Source organism: Podarcis filfolensis (genome assembly GCF_964270895.1).
Source record: "Podarcis filfolensis genome assembly, chromosome: 7".
Classification (NCBI taxonomy): domain Eukaryota; kingdom Metazoa; phylum Chordata; class Lepidosauria; order Squamata; family Lacertidae; genus Podarcis; species Podarcis filfolensis.
In genome coordinates this window covers 59432913-59453465 of record NC_139603.1, presented here as the reverse complement: position 1 = coordinate 59453465, position 20553 = coordinate 59432913, and the positions used below count along the sequence as shown (strand labels likewise).

Genomic DNA, 20553 nt, shown 5'->3' with positions numbered 1-20553 from the left:
GTTTCTGTGTCCATAGAGAAGGAGGTGGAGTCAGAAACAGCTCAGCATCAGACTTGCTCTCCATTGCCTCACTTTAACAGGGAGCATCTTCACTAACCTGAGGAGGTGCCAGAGGCAGCTGTATAGCATGTTGTGTTAAACTAAGATATCCAGTGCTGTAGGGATGGAATGCTCTTCTGACTACCTGCTCAGTCTCTCCCCTAGATCTAGATCTCCATCTCCCAGACGGCTAGACCCCTGTTCAAGGGATCAGAAACTTTTGGGGGTTGCGATTCCACCTTCCCTACCCTGCTAGACCCCTCCCCAGGGTCCTGCAGCTCCAACTCTTTGAGTTCCTCCCATTGCTCCACAGGATCCGACCATCTCCAAGGGACCCTGGTTGTATCATCTGCAGCATGACAAGACCACCTTGGAGATTGTTTGAACTACTTTTATGAGCAGCTAAACATATTGGATTTTAAATAACTGTCTAGTATAGCATTTCAAAGCAGTTCCCAGTGATCTGGAATTGCTAATGTCAGAATCCATTCATTCATAAATCCATTCTATAAATAATAAGGTTTTGGGCCCTATAAAATTGATTTATCATTTTAATCACAGTCCGTACCTTTGCTCCTGCCAGCCCAGCTTCCTTTGATCTGTTGTACCGCTTCCTGGTTATCTCTCTGACCGTCAGCTCTTGTTTTAAGCAAGGTTAGTCTAATTCAGCTTCCCCCCTCCTATTTGGACATAGCACAGGGGTTGAAGTAACACCACAAATTAAGGACTGTCTTTCTTCCATCCTTAGCACTATTTATATAGGCATGCAGATTTAATTAACTTGGTTGTGCAACTTACAACTTGCACTAGCACAGGCTTCATTTTTATCCTAAGTACCTGAAGCAACCTTATCTTTTCCTTTATTTGCACATCTAACTATGGTGTATAAATTATATAATTTCTAGAGACAGGTTCTGTGTTGTAATAAGTATTTAAATCCATTTTCCTGCGGCTAATATGCAGATTTTTCAAGGCGGAAGCGTGTTATGAATGCTGCAAGGTAGAGTGTAGAGCTGTCAGTCTTTTCGCTGCTGTGTATCTTCCCCTTTCTATGCAGTAGCTACAATGGAAACTCTGCTCACCACTGTGAGGCAGACACAGCGATTAATGAACCTGAGGCGTACTAATCAAACATATGTTTTCTTGACACAATGATTGCGTTATATATCACATGTAAATGTTCAGGCCTTTATCTACTGTTTAATGATCTAGGAAGGGGTCTTTCTTAAATGTGGGTGTTTTTCATGTGTTCCTTAGACTTCTACCACAGGGGGTGAGCAGTTAGCCAGCTCCCCAGTGAGATTAGTAAAATACTATATTTAGTTGTGCCATAGATCAAGAAACTTCAGCATTGCAGGAAACAAGGTTTTTTTTAAAGCTATTTTAATGTGATATGAAGCCAGTTCAGCCTAAGATTTTCCCCCTTTATCTCCCACTACTTTTGAAAATTAGCATTAATTGTAAATAGTTTGAAATTACTTCCTTATTTCTTATTTTGCCGTTTTCCTTCCACCATTCACACAGCTCAAATCTGGAACATGTTACCTGATGTGTTAAAAGTCCCATTGAAATGAAAGGGTTTTCTTAAGGGTGGCTGAATTATCTGCATAAGATTGAAGTCACAGTCTGTAGTGTTTATGTGATAATTAGCAAGTTTATACGACATGAGCATGATAAAGTTTGTAATTTAATGTGGGGTGGGGATGGGAGGAAGAGCCAGAGAAGCATGTTAGGAGAATTATTTCATGTGCAATAGGAAGGTGAAAGTAACTACAGTGGTACCTCTAGTTACAAACTTAATTCGTTCCAGAGATCCGTTCTTAACCTGAAACAGTTCTTAACTAGAGGTGTGCTTTCACTAATGGAGTCTCTTGCTGCCACTGCACCGCCGGCACATGATTTCCGTTCTCATCCTGGGGCAAAGTTCTCAACTCAAGGTAACTCTTCCAGGTTAGCGGAGTTTGTAACCTGAAGCGTTTGTAACCTGAGGCATTTGTAACTTGAGGTACCACTGTATTTATCCCATGAGAGCAGTAAAGGAGAGATGAAGAGAAGGCAAATATGCTTTCATGAATTATAATAACACAATGGGCTAATTCAGACATTAACACCAAACTATGATATCCTGCTAAATGAGCCTTGAAGGAACTTTGGACTTCTCCATCCTTTCATGCACCATGATTGACTTAAACAGCTTTGGTTTGCTTCAAGCAAACTACCAGACTATGATTTGTACTTGACCTCCATCCCTGGGCTGGCAACTGTTAACTGTGGGTGTTGCCATATTGCGCTACACGAGGGGAGGAGTGTAAGAAGGGAACATGTGCATACCAGGGTCCTTGCAGCCTCATTCATGCAGTACCAAAACATGGTTTGCCATTACATCTAAATCAGCTTAGGGTCACCATCTTATTCTTTATTTCCCTAGCCCCAAATGATGATTGGGAAGCTCACCTGAGGATGCTAAGATATAAATCTGCACCATTGCACAGCATTGTAGGACTACAAAAATATTGCCCCACTAATCAATTGTTTAGGTTCCCGTTAAATATAAGGCCATGCGAAATTAATAAATAAAGAGCAGTAACAGGGACAGGCACTTTCCAATTCTTTGAATAAATAAAAGGGACCTTCCCTCCCTATCAAATGGCAGTAGCCTGTCAGTTGCAGAGATTTGTGCATTGCAGGACACAGGGGCATTTTATTACCAGTTTATTTCTGTCTAGCTTTCTGAAACTCCTGCTGGTGCTTTGAATCATACAGGGTACGTTTCAGGGTTGGATACATGAACTCCACTGTCACCCATGACTTTTAAAATAATTTTTTAAAGCTAATAAATGTTAAAGGAAGAAAGCATTTAACCAGACAGAAATGTGTTTTCAAACTGTGAACAGCTAAGCTTTGGTGTGGGAAAATCTCTTCGCATAACTAGCTTTTTCTAATCTCGTTGGTATCTGGTTAATGGACGGCTAATGCTTTTTCCAATAGAGTGCATAAATTTTAATTATTTACAGCCAAGAGCAGTAAGTAATAAATGGCTGCCTCCTAAGAACAAAACCCTTCACCTACAAATCTTCTAATTCATAGTTAGTGGTAAGCATGTTTTCATTGCAGAGCTATTTTATTGCTTGGCAGGACTGGACTTACAGAAAGGTTTGTGTGTCGGCCATGTAACACAGCACTGCTAATGCTGAAGCCTGTGGTTGGGATATGTTCTCCTCATTTGCTGCATTTGCAAATAGGGTTTCTTCTACTGCAAAACAGGAACATACATATACAGAATTGGATCCTGAAAGCGCGGGGGGTGGGGGGAGGTAGAGCAACTAAAATGGAGCAGAGAGATAAATCGGGTGGACCAGGAAAGGAAACCAACAACCCCAGAGCCAAGTGTAGATGGTTGGGTATCTTTTAAAACACAGAAACACTGAGAACTGTGGACAGAAGAGGGTGACATGCTTGGGAACCTCAGCAGGAAGCAGTTGGCTTGCACAGCTGTGGACATGTGTGTTTCGGAGCAGGGTTAAAAAAAATTACAGGGCCAGGTGGTCTGAGTGAGGATTGGCCATTAGGCACAGGAACTCCAGGATCTAGTGTCTGGCAGTTAAGCAAATTCTAGTGTGTAAAATTAAGTACACATGCTGGTTCACGTAGATCTTCACTATTTTCAGTCAATGTATGACATACTGGCTTATTTCTTGAAATCCAAATTGCAGACTGAGGTAACATTTTTCAGACACCTCCTGAGATTCACAGTCATCTGTGTGTGATTTTTATTTTGTAGATTGCATTGTTGCAGAATTAAATTAGTGGTGATTTTAAGCATCTTTTTGACTTATATACGTATATAGCCTCATGATTAAGATAGAAGGAGTAACTTTGCAGCAGTATCAAACATTGTCTTGGCACATTTAAATGTCCCTTTATTTTTTACTGGCTACGTGCATCAGGTGTACTATCACCAGGTGTACTAACTCCCATTGTTCTAGGCGCATTTTGTGACAAGGAGTTTCATTAGCAGTCCTGCGCCTAAGATCTCAGATTAAAACTGCAGAGTGTGGAAGGAAAGGAGGACCTTTTTCTGCCTCCCCACTTCAATCTACTCTCTGAAGACTGGAGAAGAGACCCTCTTAAGTATATTAGGGGTGTCGGCAGGGGAAGGACTAGACCATGTGAAAATTGAACATAATGTTTTAGCTGCAGTTCATTCATTTTCAGCTGAGACACCTAGACATTCCGTTGTAGCGCCCATAACCTAGGTTTAAGGTGCCATTTAGCTGCTAGATTTCATATCTCAGTTTCTAACACTGCCTATCACTGTCAGTTACTCACTAAATGAATGGGCACATAAGTTGATGTTGCTGAATGAAAAGCTTTTGCCTGTCTGAGTAGTTGCTTTGGTTCGTGGACAATGCTAAGCCATGATTTGTTTAGCCAAAGTGTGTTTTAACTGAATATCTGAACTCAGACCTGCTGACTCACCTGGGGTTGTTTTCTGGCAACAAACCACAGTGTGAAGCCGTGATTTGTTGTTGGCTTATAAACCCTGGCTTGCTTTAACTGTGGTTTGGCATTATGTCTGAACCCGGAAGATTTGCTTAATCATAGTTTGCTTGGCCCTCTCACTTCCGGTGCTCACCAAGCCTCAGAGATAAAGGCATCTGGAACCAAGCCAGGCTACAGACAAGCAAGACCTTATTTGTATGTTCGTCTATAAGAAAAGTATTTCTGTTCCTGCACTTGAATGTGATTGTATTGTGAAATACTATTGCAAGCTGCTTTCAGAACCTCTTGGGATATAAAGTGGAATATAAGTATTCTAAATAAAGACATTAACTTATTTCCTGGAGAACATGCTGCACTTTACTCCAGGGGATATTTTTGTTGCTGTTTGAGGTTTTTCTTATGCATATGCTACAAGGTCATAACGTGTCATCGGTATGCAATAAAAATGGATTCAAAGTGCTACGTGGTAAAATGAAATATAGCCAGATCTGAACTATACACATACCATAGGAAGGAAAAAATAAGACTGTGCTTTGTAATGGGTTAGTGATAGTGATAATAAATAATATTGACAAATAGGACCTACAAGAAATTGTTCCAGTGTCAACTCTTCCTGCTAAGTATTCCATCCAGCCATGCCCTCTCCAAGTATACTCCATTCTTGTCCCCTTGGTTTTCCTGGTTGTCATTCCACCCTGCTCTGGAACAAGAAAACCAGCCTTTTGTGGCCATAGAGCATGCCCAGTTTTCATTGGGCTGATGGTGTGTGTGTGTGTGTGTGTGTCTGTCTGCATGTGTGCATAATAACAGCAGAATTTGAGTATTATTAATAGGGAAAACTGGTGGTGAAGTACAAAATAATGCTAAAGTAATAGCTAATCCTTTTTAAAAGACTGAATATGAGAAAAAGATATACTAATATTTAAAGTACAAAAAAGACCAAATTCTGTGCCCTTGATACATGTAGATGGGAAAATGACAAATAATACTATTTTCCTGCATATAATAGAAACAAATTAAAATGATGTTTAAGGCTGTTCAAATGAACAGCTAAAACATGAGAGTCTCACTACAACGTACTACACACATCAGAATGCCTGAAACATTTTTTTCTAATACTGTACAGTGGTACCTCGGGTTAAGAACTTAATTCGTTCTGGAGGTCCATTCTTAACCTGAAACTGTTCTTAACCTGAGGTACCACTTTAGCTAATGGGGCCTCCCGCTGCCGCTGCGCCACCGGCGCACAATTTCTGTTCTCATCCTGAGGTAAAGTTCTTAACCCAAGGTATTACAGTGGTACCTCGGGTTACATATGCTTCAGGTTACATACGCTTCAGGTTATAGACTCCGCTAACCCAGAAATAGTACCTCGGGTTAAGAACTTTGCTTCAGGATAAGAACAAAAATCGTGCTCCGGCGGCGCAGCAGCAGCAGGAGGCCCCATTAGCTAAAGTGGTGCTTCAGGTTGAGAACAGTTTCAGGTAAAGAATGGACCCCCAGAACGAATTAAGTACAGTGGTACCTCGGGCTAAGTACTTAATTCGTTCCGGAGGTCCATACTTAACCTGAAAATGTTCTTAACCTGAAGCTAATGGGGCCTCCTGCTGCTGCCGCGCCACCGGAGCACAATTTCTGTTCTCATCCTGAAGCAAAGTTCTTAACCTGAAGCAATATTTCTGGGTTAGCGGAGTCTGTAACCTGAAGCGTATGTATCCCGAGGTACCACAGTACTTAACCCGAGGTACCACTGTACTTAACCCGAGGTACCACAGTACTTAACCCGAGGTACCACAGTACTTAACCCGAGGTACCACTGTACTTCTGGGTTAGCAAAGTCTGTAGCCTGAAGCATCTGTAACCTGAGGTACCACTGTAACAGTAGAATCATAGAATTGTAGAGTTGGAACGAACCCCAGGGATCATCTAGTTCAATCTCCTGCAATGCAGAAATCTCAGCTAAAGCCTCCATGACAGATGCAATCCAACCTCTGCTTAAAAGCCTCCAAGGTTGGAGAGGCAACCACCTTCCGAGGGAGTCCATTCAACAGCTCTCACTGTCAGAAAGCTCTTCATGAATTTATGTTTAGATACGGAATTCAAATGCCTTCAGATCTCTTTTGATTATTCCGAGTTAAACCACTGTGTATGAAGTTCCTAAGTTTAATGTTACGTTCTTTTCTGGCAAAGAGCCAGAAGCAATTTAGCAGGCCTACTTGGTGTGCGTGTGATGGGGCGATACGTGAAAGAAGCCGGAAGACTTCATCAAATGTTGAGCGAGATACAGATCTGCACAATATTCAAGCATGCATGCTGCACACGTACACTGGTGATCTCAGCTATAGTTAGAGAAACTGACCTTCAGCATTATCTGTTTTGCTCAAGCTTCACAAATCAAATTGTGCTAGCAGGGGTTGATTTGGATTTCCACAGATTTTTGCCTTCCACTTTAGCTTATAGTTAGCTAGTTTGCTTGAGCGTGGCTTATTCTCATTCCCCGAGTAAAGAGCCATAGCCAGGACACACTGTGAGGGTCAAGTTCTTCATTCCCTGTTATTCCTTCGCTTGTGTTGAAGTGGTGGTGGGGCTGAGCCATCCACACTTTGATTTGCTTCACCTTACCAAGATGATGTACTTTCTTCTGTTATAGGCACACTACAGTGACAGACAAAATGGCAAAGAATGCATGACCTGCTTGACACTGTCTCCCGTGCATATGACTTTCCATGGTATTGGAAGCTGCATTGAAGCCAGCCATGACCAGGTATAAATAAGACTTAACTGATCGTTTATTTATTGTAATGTCTGTTTATCTCCACGAGCTACACCTAGGTTAAGCATTTGAATATCTTAAGCTTGTCTTCTGGGATTTCTCAAGAATCTGAAAGAAACAAGTTATTCTGAGACAATGGAATTGTAATTATTTAGCTTCTGCTTCCTCACAGTACATAGTAAAATACCAAAACTATTTTCTTTCATTTGTCATAGAAGTATGAATACTCTGCTAGGATTTGTACCGCTAGAAAAAGGGTTTATTCAAATTTGGTGCATAGTGATGGGTATTTAAGACCTTTTTTTTTAAAAAAAAAGAGGGGTGCATAATATGAAGCCTTTATAGCACCTAAACACAGCCTTGGACACTTGGTATATTCCCTAAAAACTCTTGATATCACGTTAAAATGTTTCTGGCCCCCAAAGGCCAGGAGTTCAAATGTTGCTTTCCAACCGTCCTCTGTGCACAATGGGATAAAGAGCAGGCTCTGTGGCTTGTCCCCAGCTATTGCTAATTATTATATATACTTCTCAAGATGGAGGTTCCATTTTTAGCTATCTCAGAAAACAGCTGTTGATAGACATGTCACCCATTAAGATACCTAATTGTTTTGAATGCCATGTAAGCTAATAACTATCTCCACATCCTGAATTTCATGTTGTTTATAATGTCTTGTCCTTCTATCTACAGTAGTGTGAATCTACTGCCAATTCTGTAAGATTCCCCATGCTCTAGTATGATAAAAGTGAAAATTCTCTCACTACTCTCTCCACATAATTAAAAATTGTAGAAGCCTTTTTTATGTTTCCTCTTAGTTAAGTTTTTTTCCCCTAAATGAAAGCCCCAACCACTTTAGCCTTTACTTATAGGAAAGATTATTCACCTCCTGATCAATTGAGTTGTTCTTCCCTAGCTCTACAATATCAGTGTAGCTACACTGTACAGTTACATAATGACATTGTGATTCTTGCTGTTTTAATTCCATTCCTATTTATGCCTAAAGTTTAGTACACCTTTTTTCCATTGCCAGATATACTGAGATGTCATTTTCATATCTCAGGATGTGTAAACTCATCCTAAGTGATATTTATATTTTAGTTTTTTTAAAAAATTGAAGGGCTTCTTATGACCTTCAGAAGAAACTTTGGCTTCCTAATCATGCTTTAAAAACAACAACACCTGATTGAAGGTTCAGACTTAATGATGAGCCAGCCCTCCCTGGCTTCTTTTCCCACCAGGAGGAAAGGTGGAGCAAAGCTGGGGTGTTTGGGCTGTGTGCACTAGTGAATAGCTCATATATAATCTAATTTCTCCAACCATGATTAGTGGCCAGCATTATGTCTGAATGCAGCCAGTGACACCTTGTATGCAGATTTCCTCTTGTTCAGAATGTATTGGATGTGGCTTTGATAATGTTAGAGTAAGTACAGCAAATATTTTGAAGTCCTGTTGACTTGCTAGAAGTTAAATTGTATGAAAAGCTTTTGACAAAGTTCACCTTTCTCCACGCAAAATTTGTCCCTCAATCAAAGCATTCCTGTTATGATTGCCATCTAGTATGGTTTTACGTATGCCTAGTGCGTCATGGTCTTTTATTTCTGCTTGTCTGCCATGTTCCTGGTATTCTTATATAGAAGCCATAATACACCAAGACTCTTCTTATCCTTTGTCTTCTGTTTCATATTAAGTTAATTTCTGCGTTACTTCATGTGTAGGAAATAAATGACAGAGCATTTGTTTTTCCTTGGCAACAGCTGGGGCTTTTTCTGGCACACAGCATACAAAAACCATCCATTTGCATAGAATTTAATACTTCATCCACACAAGTAAGTTATTAATTACATCCCATATGCAATTAGAATGTAAACCAAAAGGACTTAGCTAGACGGAGAAAGGAGAGAGATCTGCTACCACTTTGTCTCTATTCGCCTGCATATTAATGTCTAGGTAAGCACATTCATTAGTTGTTGGCAGCAGGGGCAAAGCACTGGCGAGGGCAGGGAAATGCACAATGCAGTGCCCTCACATCACACATTACCTAGAAATGGTGTTACAAAGAAGAGGGGGAGAAAAACATTATTGGCCCCATCTAGTTAAGTCCAAGCACATCCTATGTGCACAAAAACCTTGAGTCTCTTTGCTCTAGGGTGGTTGTTTGTTTTATGAAACAGAATTCTGCTTTGGGAATTTATATGATTGGACACAGCCATTGTGAGCAGATATATTTGCATTTTATGTTCCTTTGCCAGACTGAGCCCCCTGCTCCTATGTGGCAAAGCACTCCTGTGCAAGGCTGTTGCACCATGGGGTAGGGAGGGACACAGTACTCTGTGGCTTTCTTGCAAGGCACTCTAGTTCTGTGTGGTATCTTGTCCACAGAAGCCACAAAAACTGATACAAACCTGTTCTGAAGAAGCACCATAATAGTTGGGTATGTAAGGCCGGCAGGAAATAGCTACAGTAATGCAAAGGCTAACAAGATGCAATATTACGTGGTGGTACTGAAACACCACTTTAAAAAGAAACTTTGATGACCCCAGCATATGCTGTTTGAGAAATAGTGTCAATAAGGGTAGTGTGTGTCTGTGTGTGAGAGAGAGAGAGAGAGAGAGAGAGAGAGAGAGAGAGTGTTTGTGTGTTTGTATATATCCAAGAATCATTTTTTCAGTCTTGATTCGATTCTTAAAGAACTGAAAGAATTATGAGAAAAATCTTTGCATTGGTTCAAAAAATAAGATATTTTGACTTTCCCTTTCTTCTGTCAACCAAGATCAAAAATTTTGGAAAAGAAAACCTGCACCCTCTGAGCATGAAAGGGCTCCTACAAAAAATAGGTGATAATAAAGAGAGAGAAAGGGAAGGACACAAAGATTTAGCATTCAAAATGTGATGGCCATATTTTAGTAATTCCTGATTGATTGAAAATGGATACTCAACATAGTTCTTGGGCAACATCGTTTTAACTCCCCCTAGATAAGTAAATTAGTGATTATACTTTCCCTCAGTGGCATTACCCTGTCTTCTTCTGATATTTATACTTCGACTAAGGAAAACTTGGCAAGTTTAAACATTAGGGGACAATCCCTCCTTCTCTGTCTGCTGCTCTGTGCATTTCTCCCGCCACTCAGAGTGCAAATTCCCACATGTGTAAATTCTCTTACTGTACACCTCTTCCCAATGCACATACCAACTGCCACACACAGGCAGACTTAGCCTTCCTCTCAGTTTCCTAATAAATACTGTTCTGTTTACCTGGTTGTTTGATCTTGGTCAAAGCTAAAATATTTTCAGTGGTAAGAAGTATTACTTTCACAGTGTGTACTACCCCTTGCAAATGTTCATATGCACACCAAATTTCAGCTCTGCTGCTAGCTGATCCACTCTTTGTGCCTTTGACCTGTTTTTCTCTTGCTCAGCGAAGTTGCTCAACTACAAAACTAATTATATAAATAGTATAGAAATCTGTTCCACCCACAGAAACTTATGCAGCATTTCCTTGATCATTTAGCACTTACAACAATAGTTTGTGCATTTGCCGTGTAATAAATAATTGTTATCTTGCCAAGATCCTGTTTGCCACCCATTCCCTCCCCCTCCCCCCGTCACTAAGTGAAATTGCATGGCCCACGTCATGGGCTTACCCAGGACAAACAAGATTGCATGGCTCATGGATTACACAATTGTTTTTTGCTACACTGGTTCCACTTATTGTGATGCACTCAAAGCCAACCTTTCTGTTATAAATAGGCTAAACATAAATCTCAGAATTTAGTAGCAGTGAACAAGTGCATCCGGCTTCAGCCATAACAACTACTTTACAGTGCTGAAACATAGTAAGAAACAAACAGCCCTCCACCAAGAGGACTGGATCTCTTTTCAGAAATAGTTTGGCCAGACTGCCAGTCGTCATCTTCTTTCCTGAGATGCTCTTTCCTTCTGCCCAGGTTGAAGCAGATCAGATTGGATGAACCCATACAGATGTCATTTCTCCCCTATCTTCTACTGCAGTATTCTTCAATCTTTTCAGACCCAAGACCCGTCTTTGAACCTAGCATACATTTGGAGACATACTTTGTAATTTTTCGCCCTATATTTGTGTGGTGGTAGATAAGGCTGCATCCCAGTAATGTGTCCCAGTCCAGCGGTTGAAGACCAGTGTTTTGCTATGTAAATCTAAAAGGTAAAAGGACCCCTGGACGGTTAAGTTAAGTCAGATTGGACTATGGGGTGTGGTGCTCATCTCCACTTTCAGGCCAACGGAGCCGGTGTTTGTTCACAGACAGCTTTTCTGAGTCATGTGGCCAGCATGACTAAACCACTTCTGGCACAACGGAACACCACGATGAGTGCCAGTGCGCACAGAAACTCCATTTTCTTTCCCTTGCTATATACTTTACCTCAGATCTCTGTGTTTACTAAAATTCTCCTTAACGCTTGTCAAGATGACAGTGATGATGGAGCTACCTTGATTGAGGGCCCAGTGCAGCATAGTTTGGTTCCTTATGTATGGGCTTAATTATAGTTTTCATTCAGTAGTTCAAAAGATGCCACACCTCAACTCTTTTTGATTTCCACCCTAGAAACCTTTCTATAATACCCAGGTTATATGAGGAATTTTTATTTATTGAGGGTACATGCTAAAGAATCCCCCTTGTGTATAATTGAGCTCTCGTTATGTAAATTGTTAATAACTCTGTAAAATATAATGGGTGTTACTTACTTTGGAATGCTATAGCTTTAGCATGTTTCTTATTTCTGCAATTTGGAACCAATAATCCTGTTTTGACAAGAAACAGTCTCAGGTTGCCACCTGATTGAGGCAGGTATATGCAGTTAGAGAGCTAACTGCCTCAACATGCATCACTTTGAATTGCATATATACCAGTGTTTTCTGTTATCAAATCCAAGTGCTACCAAACAATGACAGGCTGACTAATTATTTTAGTTGATACCCAAAGGGAAAACAACTAAATGCAGGTAACTTCAGTTTCTTTTTGCTGTAGAGTGGTTTCAGATGTTAGAAAGAGGTGTGCTACAGACATTTCTCTCTCTAATTTGTGACTTCATTTTGTAACCAGTCTCACTTTTTTAAAAACAACAACAGATAAGTTGTAAAAACTTTATAGCTCAGTTGGTGGAGCATGAGACCCTTCATTGCAAGGTCATGGATTCAAACCCCATGCTGGGCAAAATGATTTCTGCACTGCATGGGGTTGGACTAGATGACCCTTGGGGTCCCTTCCAACTCTACAATTGTAGGATTCTAGGTTATAAATTCACTTGTTGAGACTTCTTCACAATTAGCATTCATTACCCTTTGTAAAAACAGTATGTGCATATGATCATGTGCCACCTGGTGTGTCAGAATTAGAAGTACCAATTAAACTAATCTAGTTCATTAATAAACATGCAGAAGAATAACAAAAAGTCCACGCTTTTGCCATTCTTTAACTACCGTGTTTATAATTCTGATGACTAGTTCTAGACCTGTTTCTTCAGCTGCACAAGGATGCTGATGTCTGAGTAGTAATAATAGCTATTATGAATCCCAGAAACCTTTTGCATTGTCACAAATACACGGCAGCTGTAAAGCTGTCACAAAAGACTCCACCAGAACTTTGCAGGGGGGGTCTCTGGATGCTACAAACAGAGGAACCTCCTGTGTGTCATTATTTCCTTGTCATGTTGACATAGAGGAGGAACTGAAGTTGTGAAGCAGGAGGGAAGCTGGAGCACAGTTTGTTCCACTGTTACCAATATCTGGCCGGCAAAGAAGTTGCTAGGAGATTGCTCATGCCAACAAAATTTAAAGCATCATAATTTAGGCCGGTGTTTAAAATTAAACTAGCGATGAAGTGGCCTCACCATGGGAGAAGCAGGCAGGTGGCTTGGAGCCATCTCCTCCCCCTCAAGCCCAGGCCCCTCACATTCTCCAAAGCTTGCTGCCATGAAACAAATTGTGTTACCAAATGCAATTACCATTCACTTTGCCCCTCTTCTTAATCTTATATATCTTTTGGCTTGCTTTCCCAGTTGTTGTTGTTGTTGTTATTATTATTATTATTATTATTATTATTATTATTATTATTATTATCATCATCATCATCATTATCATCATCATCATCATCAACATTATCATTAATAAGAATAAAACTGACAGACTGCTTGACATCTAACAAGAAATCCCTTCCCCGGATGTATCTTGTGTTGAGGGAATCCTAATCCCCATTCATCATAGGGAGATAAAGGCCAAGGGGCAAGACACTGCTCATTCCACTTTGAGGTGAGGTTGTATGTTTGTTTGTTTTTCCTGATAGGAGTCTCCTGCATGGTACTGCAAGCCATTGATGAGGGAGGTGGGGCCTGAAAATAGAGCACAAACTCTGGCAAAGCAAACGTTAGCTGACAAGCAACAGCAACAAAAGAATCTGAGGAGCATATTGCTAAAAAAAAATATGAAAGCAAATAATTTAATTTCTTTAAACACATCAGTAGCAAGAAATGGACCAGGAAAACTGGAAACTTTTAGTACTGCCTCACTGGAAAGATTGGTTTAACAAAATAATGGGATTTTGCTATGATTGCCAAATACACTTCTTATCTAAAAGCAAAAGCATCAGAGGATAGAAGGAATCAATTTTGGACAGTTTGTTTCCCTATATACAGTTGGGTATGAATTTTTTTTATCTTTCTTAAGCTCAAATGGGATTTGATTCCCTCCACCAGCTCCTCATTTTTCTTTTTCTGATATATATAATTCTGGAGGTTTTGTATATAATTCATGTATATAATTCTAATTTAATAGTAATAAGTGAGAAAAGGCTGGTAGATATTGAACATAAGAAAAGGCTGGTATATATTTAATATAAGAATATACTAAACGTAAGAATTGTATATATTGAATTCTTATGATGTTTATTTGTAAGGTTTTTATTACGAAGAATATTGTTAAAATAAGTTAAAATAATATGTATTGTGAAGGAATAATTATTTTAAAATTAATATAAATGAAAAATAATAAAATATGCTTCATTATATATTTTGTAGTTGGAATTTTAATGTACCCACTATGAGATTGCTTTTGCAATGAAGAGTGGGCGTTAAGGGTTTTTAATTAAATAAATATACTATGTCAGTAAAATTGGCCTCCTTAATGGAGGACTGGAGAGTCGCCAACATAGCATTCACTTTTTAAAAAGGGATTGTAGTGAGAGATTGAAATTGCAGGCCTGTTTGCCTTACGTCTCTTCCAGGTAAGTAAACACTGATTGTGTGTGGAGTGGCAGTGACTAACCAGGAAAGAGGCATTGCTGCTGTGTGGATGGCTCAATGAACGTCAGCACAGCATGCAGCAGTGGGCATGTTTTTTTCTTTTTTCTTTTCGTTTTTTAAAGGCAAATTCCATGCTGGAAGGTATTGAAAGTGAAATGGCCTGTATCCTAATGCCTTTATACAAATCTATGGCATGTAGTTTCATTTGGAAGATGGTGTACAGTTCTAGTTGCAGTTCAGAAAAAGGTTAAGAAAGGTCAGCCATTGAGGAAATGCTAAGGCATTTGGAGCTTTTTTACTTTCAATGTTAAAAAAATGATTACTGTGAGGGAAAACATGATTGGGATTTATATGGAGAAAATAGAGGCAGCCCCCCCCCCGCCCCTCCCCGAGATTAGAACTCAAGGTCACCCACATAAATTGATTGGCAGTAGATTCAGGGCTGACAAAAGAAACTAGTTTTCCAAGAATAGGTACTTAATTTATGCATTATTGCTTTCAAAAGATAAGATTAGATTACTTTTTTTTTAAGGGAACGTGACAAATTCCTGCCTGATAGGTTTTATGAATGGCCTTTAACTATGATAGCTTAATGGAAGTACCAGATTCTAATATTTTCTTTTGGATTGAAAGATATGCTACCGGCTTACTTCATAATTTCTGCTTTATGGAGTATTATGTCCTTTTAAAAAAAATTCCATAGAAAGAGAGACATACTGCTCTCAAACCTTCCGTTTGTTTATTCTGGTCTTGTTTATGGTAGTGGACTGGATCACATATGCAGACTAGCTGCCTTTTTCTCAACATGATTTTTCTCCTTCATGTTTTGCTATACTGCGGTCGGAAGCAGTGTCCAGGAAAATCCGGACACAGCAGCCCTTTAAAAAAAATATGAACTTTACAGAGCAGGCATGTTCTGCCTCAGTCAGAGCAGGGCTCCAGACAGTTACCACCTTCATTTCTCAGAGTACTTCTGAGGCAGGTCTGGTCCTATTGCTGCCCAAAACTGCTCCTGGAGTTTGGGGAACAATTGGGAGTGGGTAGGAATATGATGCCTGTTGTCTTTGTCCATGGAGTCTTGGCAGGGATACTGGAGTGGCTTGCTAGTTCCTGCTCCAGGTGGATCACGTTTGGTCAAAACTCTCCACTATGACCTGTCCATCTTGGGTGGCCCTGCACGGCATAGCTCATAGCTTCTCTGAGTTATTCAAGCCCCTTCGCCACGGCAAGGCAGTGATCCATGAAGGCTGATCACCGAAGAATTGATACTTTTTTTTTTTTAAAGATTTTTATTAAGGTTTTACAAAAAGAAGAAAGTTACAAAAGAAAAAAGAAAAAAAAGGAAAAAAAGGAAAAATACAAAAAGTACAAAAATACATAGGGGAAAAAAATACAGAGTACAGAAAAAATAAATAAAAAATAGTTAAAAACAAATCAATCTTTTCATATCTTAAATTTCGTTTACTTATTTCCCCGACCTCCTCACACCTCCCTTTTTTGTATTCCCGTTCACATGGTTAATTCAGCAAATCCTTACCCTCTTTCTTTCTATCTTAATTCTATCTTAATTCTATATCTCAACATATTATAACTTTATATTTTCATCCAATATCAATCCATTTTTACATATTCTTATTAACCTTGTTGCTAAGGCCGCTTGATTTCAATCCAACATCATTTTAACATTCATTAATTTTACAATGTTTCTGCAAATAGTCTTTAAATTTCTTCCAATCTTCTTCCACCGACTCTTCTCCCTGGTCTCGGATTCTGCCGGTCATTTCCGCCAGTTCCATATAGTCTATCACTTTCATCTGCCATTCTTCCAGGGTGGGTAAATCTTGTGTCTTCCAATACTTTGCGATGAGTATTCTTGCTGCTGTTGTAGCGTACATAAAGAAAGTTCTATCCTTCTTTGACACCAGTTGGCCGACCATGCCCAGGAGAAAGGCCTCTGGTTTATTCAGGAAGGTATATTTAAATACCTTTTTCATTTCATTATATATCATCTCCCAGAAAGCCTTAATCCTTGGGCACGTCCACCAAAGGTGAAAGAATGTACCTTCATTTTCTTTACATTTCCAACATTTATTATCGGGCAAATGATATATTTTTGCAAGCTTGACTGGTGTCATGTACCACCTGTATATCATTTTCATAATATTCTCTCTTAAGGCATTACATGCCGTAAATTTCATACCTGTGGTCCACAACTGTTCCCAGTCAGCAAACATAATGTTATGTCCAACGTCTTGTGCCCATTTAATCATAGCAGATTTAACCGTTTCATCCTGAGTATTCCATTTCAACAGCAAGTTATACATTCTTGAAAGTATCTTAGTTTTAGGATCTAACAGTTCTGTTTCCAATTTTGATTTTTCCACCTGGAAGCCAATTTTTTTATCCATATTGTACGCCTCCCTTATTTGATAATAATGAAGCCAGTCTCGCACTTTATCTTTTAATTTCTCAAAACTCTGCAATTTCAATTTGTCACCTTCTTGTTCCAAAATCTCCCAATATTTCGGCCATTTGGCCTCCATATTGAGTTTTTTCTGGGCCTTTGCTTGCATCGGTGACAACCACCTTGGGGTTTTATTTTCAAGTAGGTCCTTATATCTTATCCAGACATTAAACAATGCTTTCCTGACAATATGGTTTTTAAATGCTTTGTGTGCTTTAACCTTGTCATACCACAAATATGCATGCCACCCAAAAACATCATTAAAACCTTCTAAATCCAAAATGTCAGTGTTCTCAAGAAGCCGCCATTCTTTCAACTAGCAGAATGCTGCTGATTCATAATAGAGTTTAAGGTCTGGCAGGGCAAATCCACCTCTTTCCTTTACATCAGTTAATATTTTAAATTTTATTCTGGGCTTCTTGCCCTGCCAGACAAATCTAGAAATGTCTCTCTGCCACTTCTTGAAACAGTCCATTTTGTCCAAAATTTGCAATGATTGAAACAAAAATAACATTCTTGGCAATACATTCATCTTTATAACAGCAATTCGACCTAACAAGGAAAGCTTCAAATTTGACCATATTTCTAGATCCTTTTTCACTTCTGACCAACATTTCTCATAATTGTCTTTAAATAAATTCAAGTTCTTAGCGGTCATGTTAACCCCCAGGTATTTTACTTTCTTAACCAATGTTAAACCTGTCTCCTTCTGAAACCTCTCTTTCTCAGTCGGTGTTAAATTTTTCTCAAGAACCTTAGTTTTTAACTTATTCAGCTTAAATCCTGCCACTTGACCAAATTCTTGAATCAGATCCAATACTCTTTTAGTACTAGATTCTGGCTCCTGTAGTGTCAATACTAGGTCATCTGCGAAAGCTTTCAATTTGTACTGTTTGGCTCCGACCTCGAAGAATTGATACTTTTGAATTATGGTGCTGGAGGAGACTCTTGAGAGTCCCATGGACTGCAAGAAGATCAAACCTATCCATTCTTAAGGAAATCAGCCCTGAGTGCTTACTGGAAGGACAGATCCTGAAGCTGAGGCTCCAATACTTTGGCCACCTCATAAGTAGAGAAGACTCCCTGGAAAAGACCCTGATGTTGGGAAAGATTGAGGGCACAAGGAGAAGGGGATGACAGAGAACGAGATGGTTGGATAGTGTTCTCGAAGCTACCAGCATGAGTTTGAACAAACTGCGGGAGGCAGTGGAAGACAGGAGTTCCTGGCGTGCTCTGGTCCATGGGGTCACGAAGAGTCGGACACGACTAAATGACTAAACAACAACAGGAATATGATGCACGGGGAGGGCGGGTTGCAGATAGAGGAAAGGGACGAGGGGGCAGTTTCCCTCTCTCTTACAGGAACCGAGGAGCAACTTAGGATCTAAACTAGAATGTGCTGATTGGGATAATTAAAAATATGTGAGAAGTGATTTGACTGTTCCAGTACTAAAGGTACTGAGTTCAGTATAAGCCTGCTTGCATAAGTTCTTCCTAGGCTCATAGCCTAGGATAAATCAAAATCAGTCCTGACCTCTTTTCCTTTTGCTCAGATGTCGTATTTGCAAATGTAAACATATGCTGTTTAAAAACTGCTGTACCTCAGTCCTTACAACATTCTGCCAGACCGCACTCTATTTTTAAAAGCAATGTGTGTAAAAATCTGAATTCCTCATAGCAATACCTTCTTATATTCCCCTACTTTCAGACGTGGATGGCAACAAGTTTGCACATCTTTAGGTTCTCCAGTGGTGCATTAACTAAACAAAAAAGACAACTTTACTTGTTTCGGAAGGCTTTATTAGACAATGAATCTTTGAAGACCGCACACAAAAGATTCTCCTATGTTTAGACTTTATAATGTAAACAACTAATTTAATGCATCACTAATGATACACAATAGATGCCATCTTACAACATGAATGTGAACAAGAAACTGATGTAATCTGAGAGATATTTCAAAGTAATTAATTTGGGAATAGGAAAAGCACTTCTATTGTGTAAACTTTCCTCCCCCTTTTTGAAAAAGAACACAGTTAGAAAACTGTGATAGTTGTACATCTACTAAATAAAGTTAACAAGCCATCATAACAACTGATTTCTTAAAAATAAACTACACAAGTTGAGCCCCTTGGGGGGGTGGCAGGGAAACCTGCCATGACACTATTGTGGAGGGGTATATTTCTTAAATTCCACTCCTCTTTTTAATTTTTATTAGGAAATGAATAGATAGTTTTTACTGACATGGCTTTCTCACTAATTAAACATCATTTTAAATAACATCTTGGTAACTGTTCACAAGGATGCTTGTCAACCTTTTATACATATTTATTTACACGTGTTTGTTTTGTGTGTATTTGAAAACTACCTTTTCTTTTCCTTTTATCACTTTGATACTTTCCTGTGCCCTTAAATTTACACACTAAATGTCTTGTTCTTGTATATATTTACCTTCCTTTCAACGCTTGTAGCAGTCTTACCTCTCAGTGCATGTTCAAAAACATGGACATGTTCAATCCCAATTTTCTCATTATTTATTTCCCCGTTTCTTGTTTAAATTCCCAAATATTTTCAGTTTACACCCTAAACCCACAGAAGCTACAAATCCCTGGCTTAGCTGAAGAGAAAAAAAGGTTTGCTCTCATTCCTCTCAGCTTCCCCTTACTTTGTGGCTGTTCACATTCCACTCTGTGTATTGGTCGTATTCCATCTATTTGTGCTTGTGCAATGCCATCAACTGAGAAATAATTAAACTGCACGTGCTCAGCCCCAGGGTTTTTCCTTCTAGTTTTGGGGAGATTTAGGCCTTTTCCCTTGCAAAAACACCCTAAGATTTTCTTGCTTTTTTCTTTTTGAGGGACCCCCTCTTCTTCCTCCAGTTCTAGGGACCCACTGTTGCTGTCTTCCTTGACCCATTATGGCACCTACTCAATTCTGCAAACAGCATATGCACATACAGCCTGTGAGAGGAGTTAACTATGTAGTTGGAGAGAATTGATCTTTGTAAGCTTCTCCAAAAATGTGAGGATAGGAATGTTTTAAAATTAGACCAAAAGTATGTTGTATGTATGTATGTATGTATGTATGTATGTATGTATGTTTCAGAATATAGACTGCTTTGCGAGAATATCTGAGCAGTATACAGTATATAAAACGTAATACAGAACATAAAGCATTATTAAAACATATAAACCCAAAATAATTAAGAACTATGGAAATAGTATAGCTGTCTTAGAGAAAAGAAAAGGTTAGCCATTTTGGTCACTGAGGTCAAATGTCCATTTTATCTCCAGTTTGCTGACTACTGTAAATTTTATAAGGGATATTAATGCTATGGATGCTTGACTAAGAAGATTGAGGATACCATAATGAGTCTTTCTGGAGAGCATTTATTACTTCAACTGAATAAGGAACATCGCTAGTTAGGCTCTGTATACTGAAGCTACACCAGAACAAAGAAGTGATTGAAGAAGTCAAAATGCCTTTACAGAATATAGTGACA

General features: G+C 39.3%; 1 protein-coding gene across 3 annotated transcripts in view; it reads left to right on the top strand.

Annotated features, from left to right (window-relative positions):
* Window positions 1–20553, top strand: part of STAU2 (staufen double-stranded RNA binding protein 2) — a 142704-nt gene that overhangs the window by 76557 nt on the left and 45594 nt on the right. For all 3 annotated transcript variants that reach the window (XR_014550394.1, XM_083623301.1, XM_083623300.1), the window contains exon 13: window positions 7193–7306. Coding sequence is in view for 2 of the 3 variants with exons in the window: in XM_083623301.1 (XP_083479427.1) it covers window positions 7193–7306 (114 nt within the window). In the remaining variant the exon portion in view is untranslated. The remainder of the gene's footprint in view (window positions 1–7192; window positions 7307–20553) is intronic.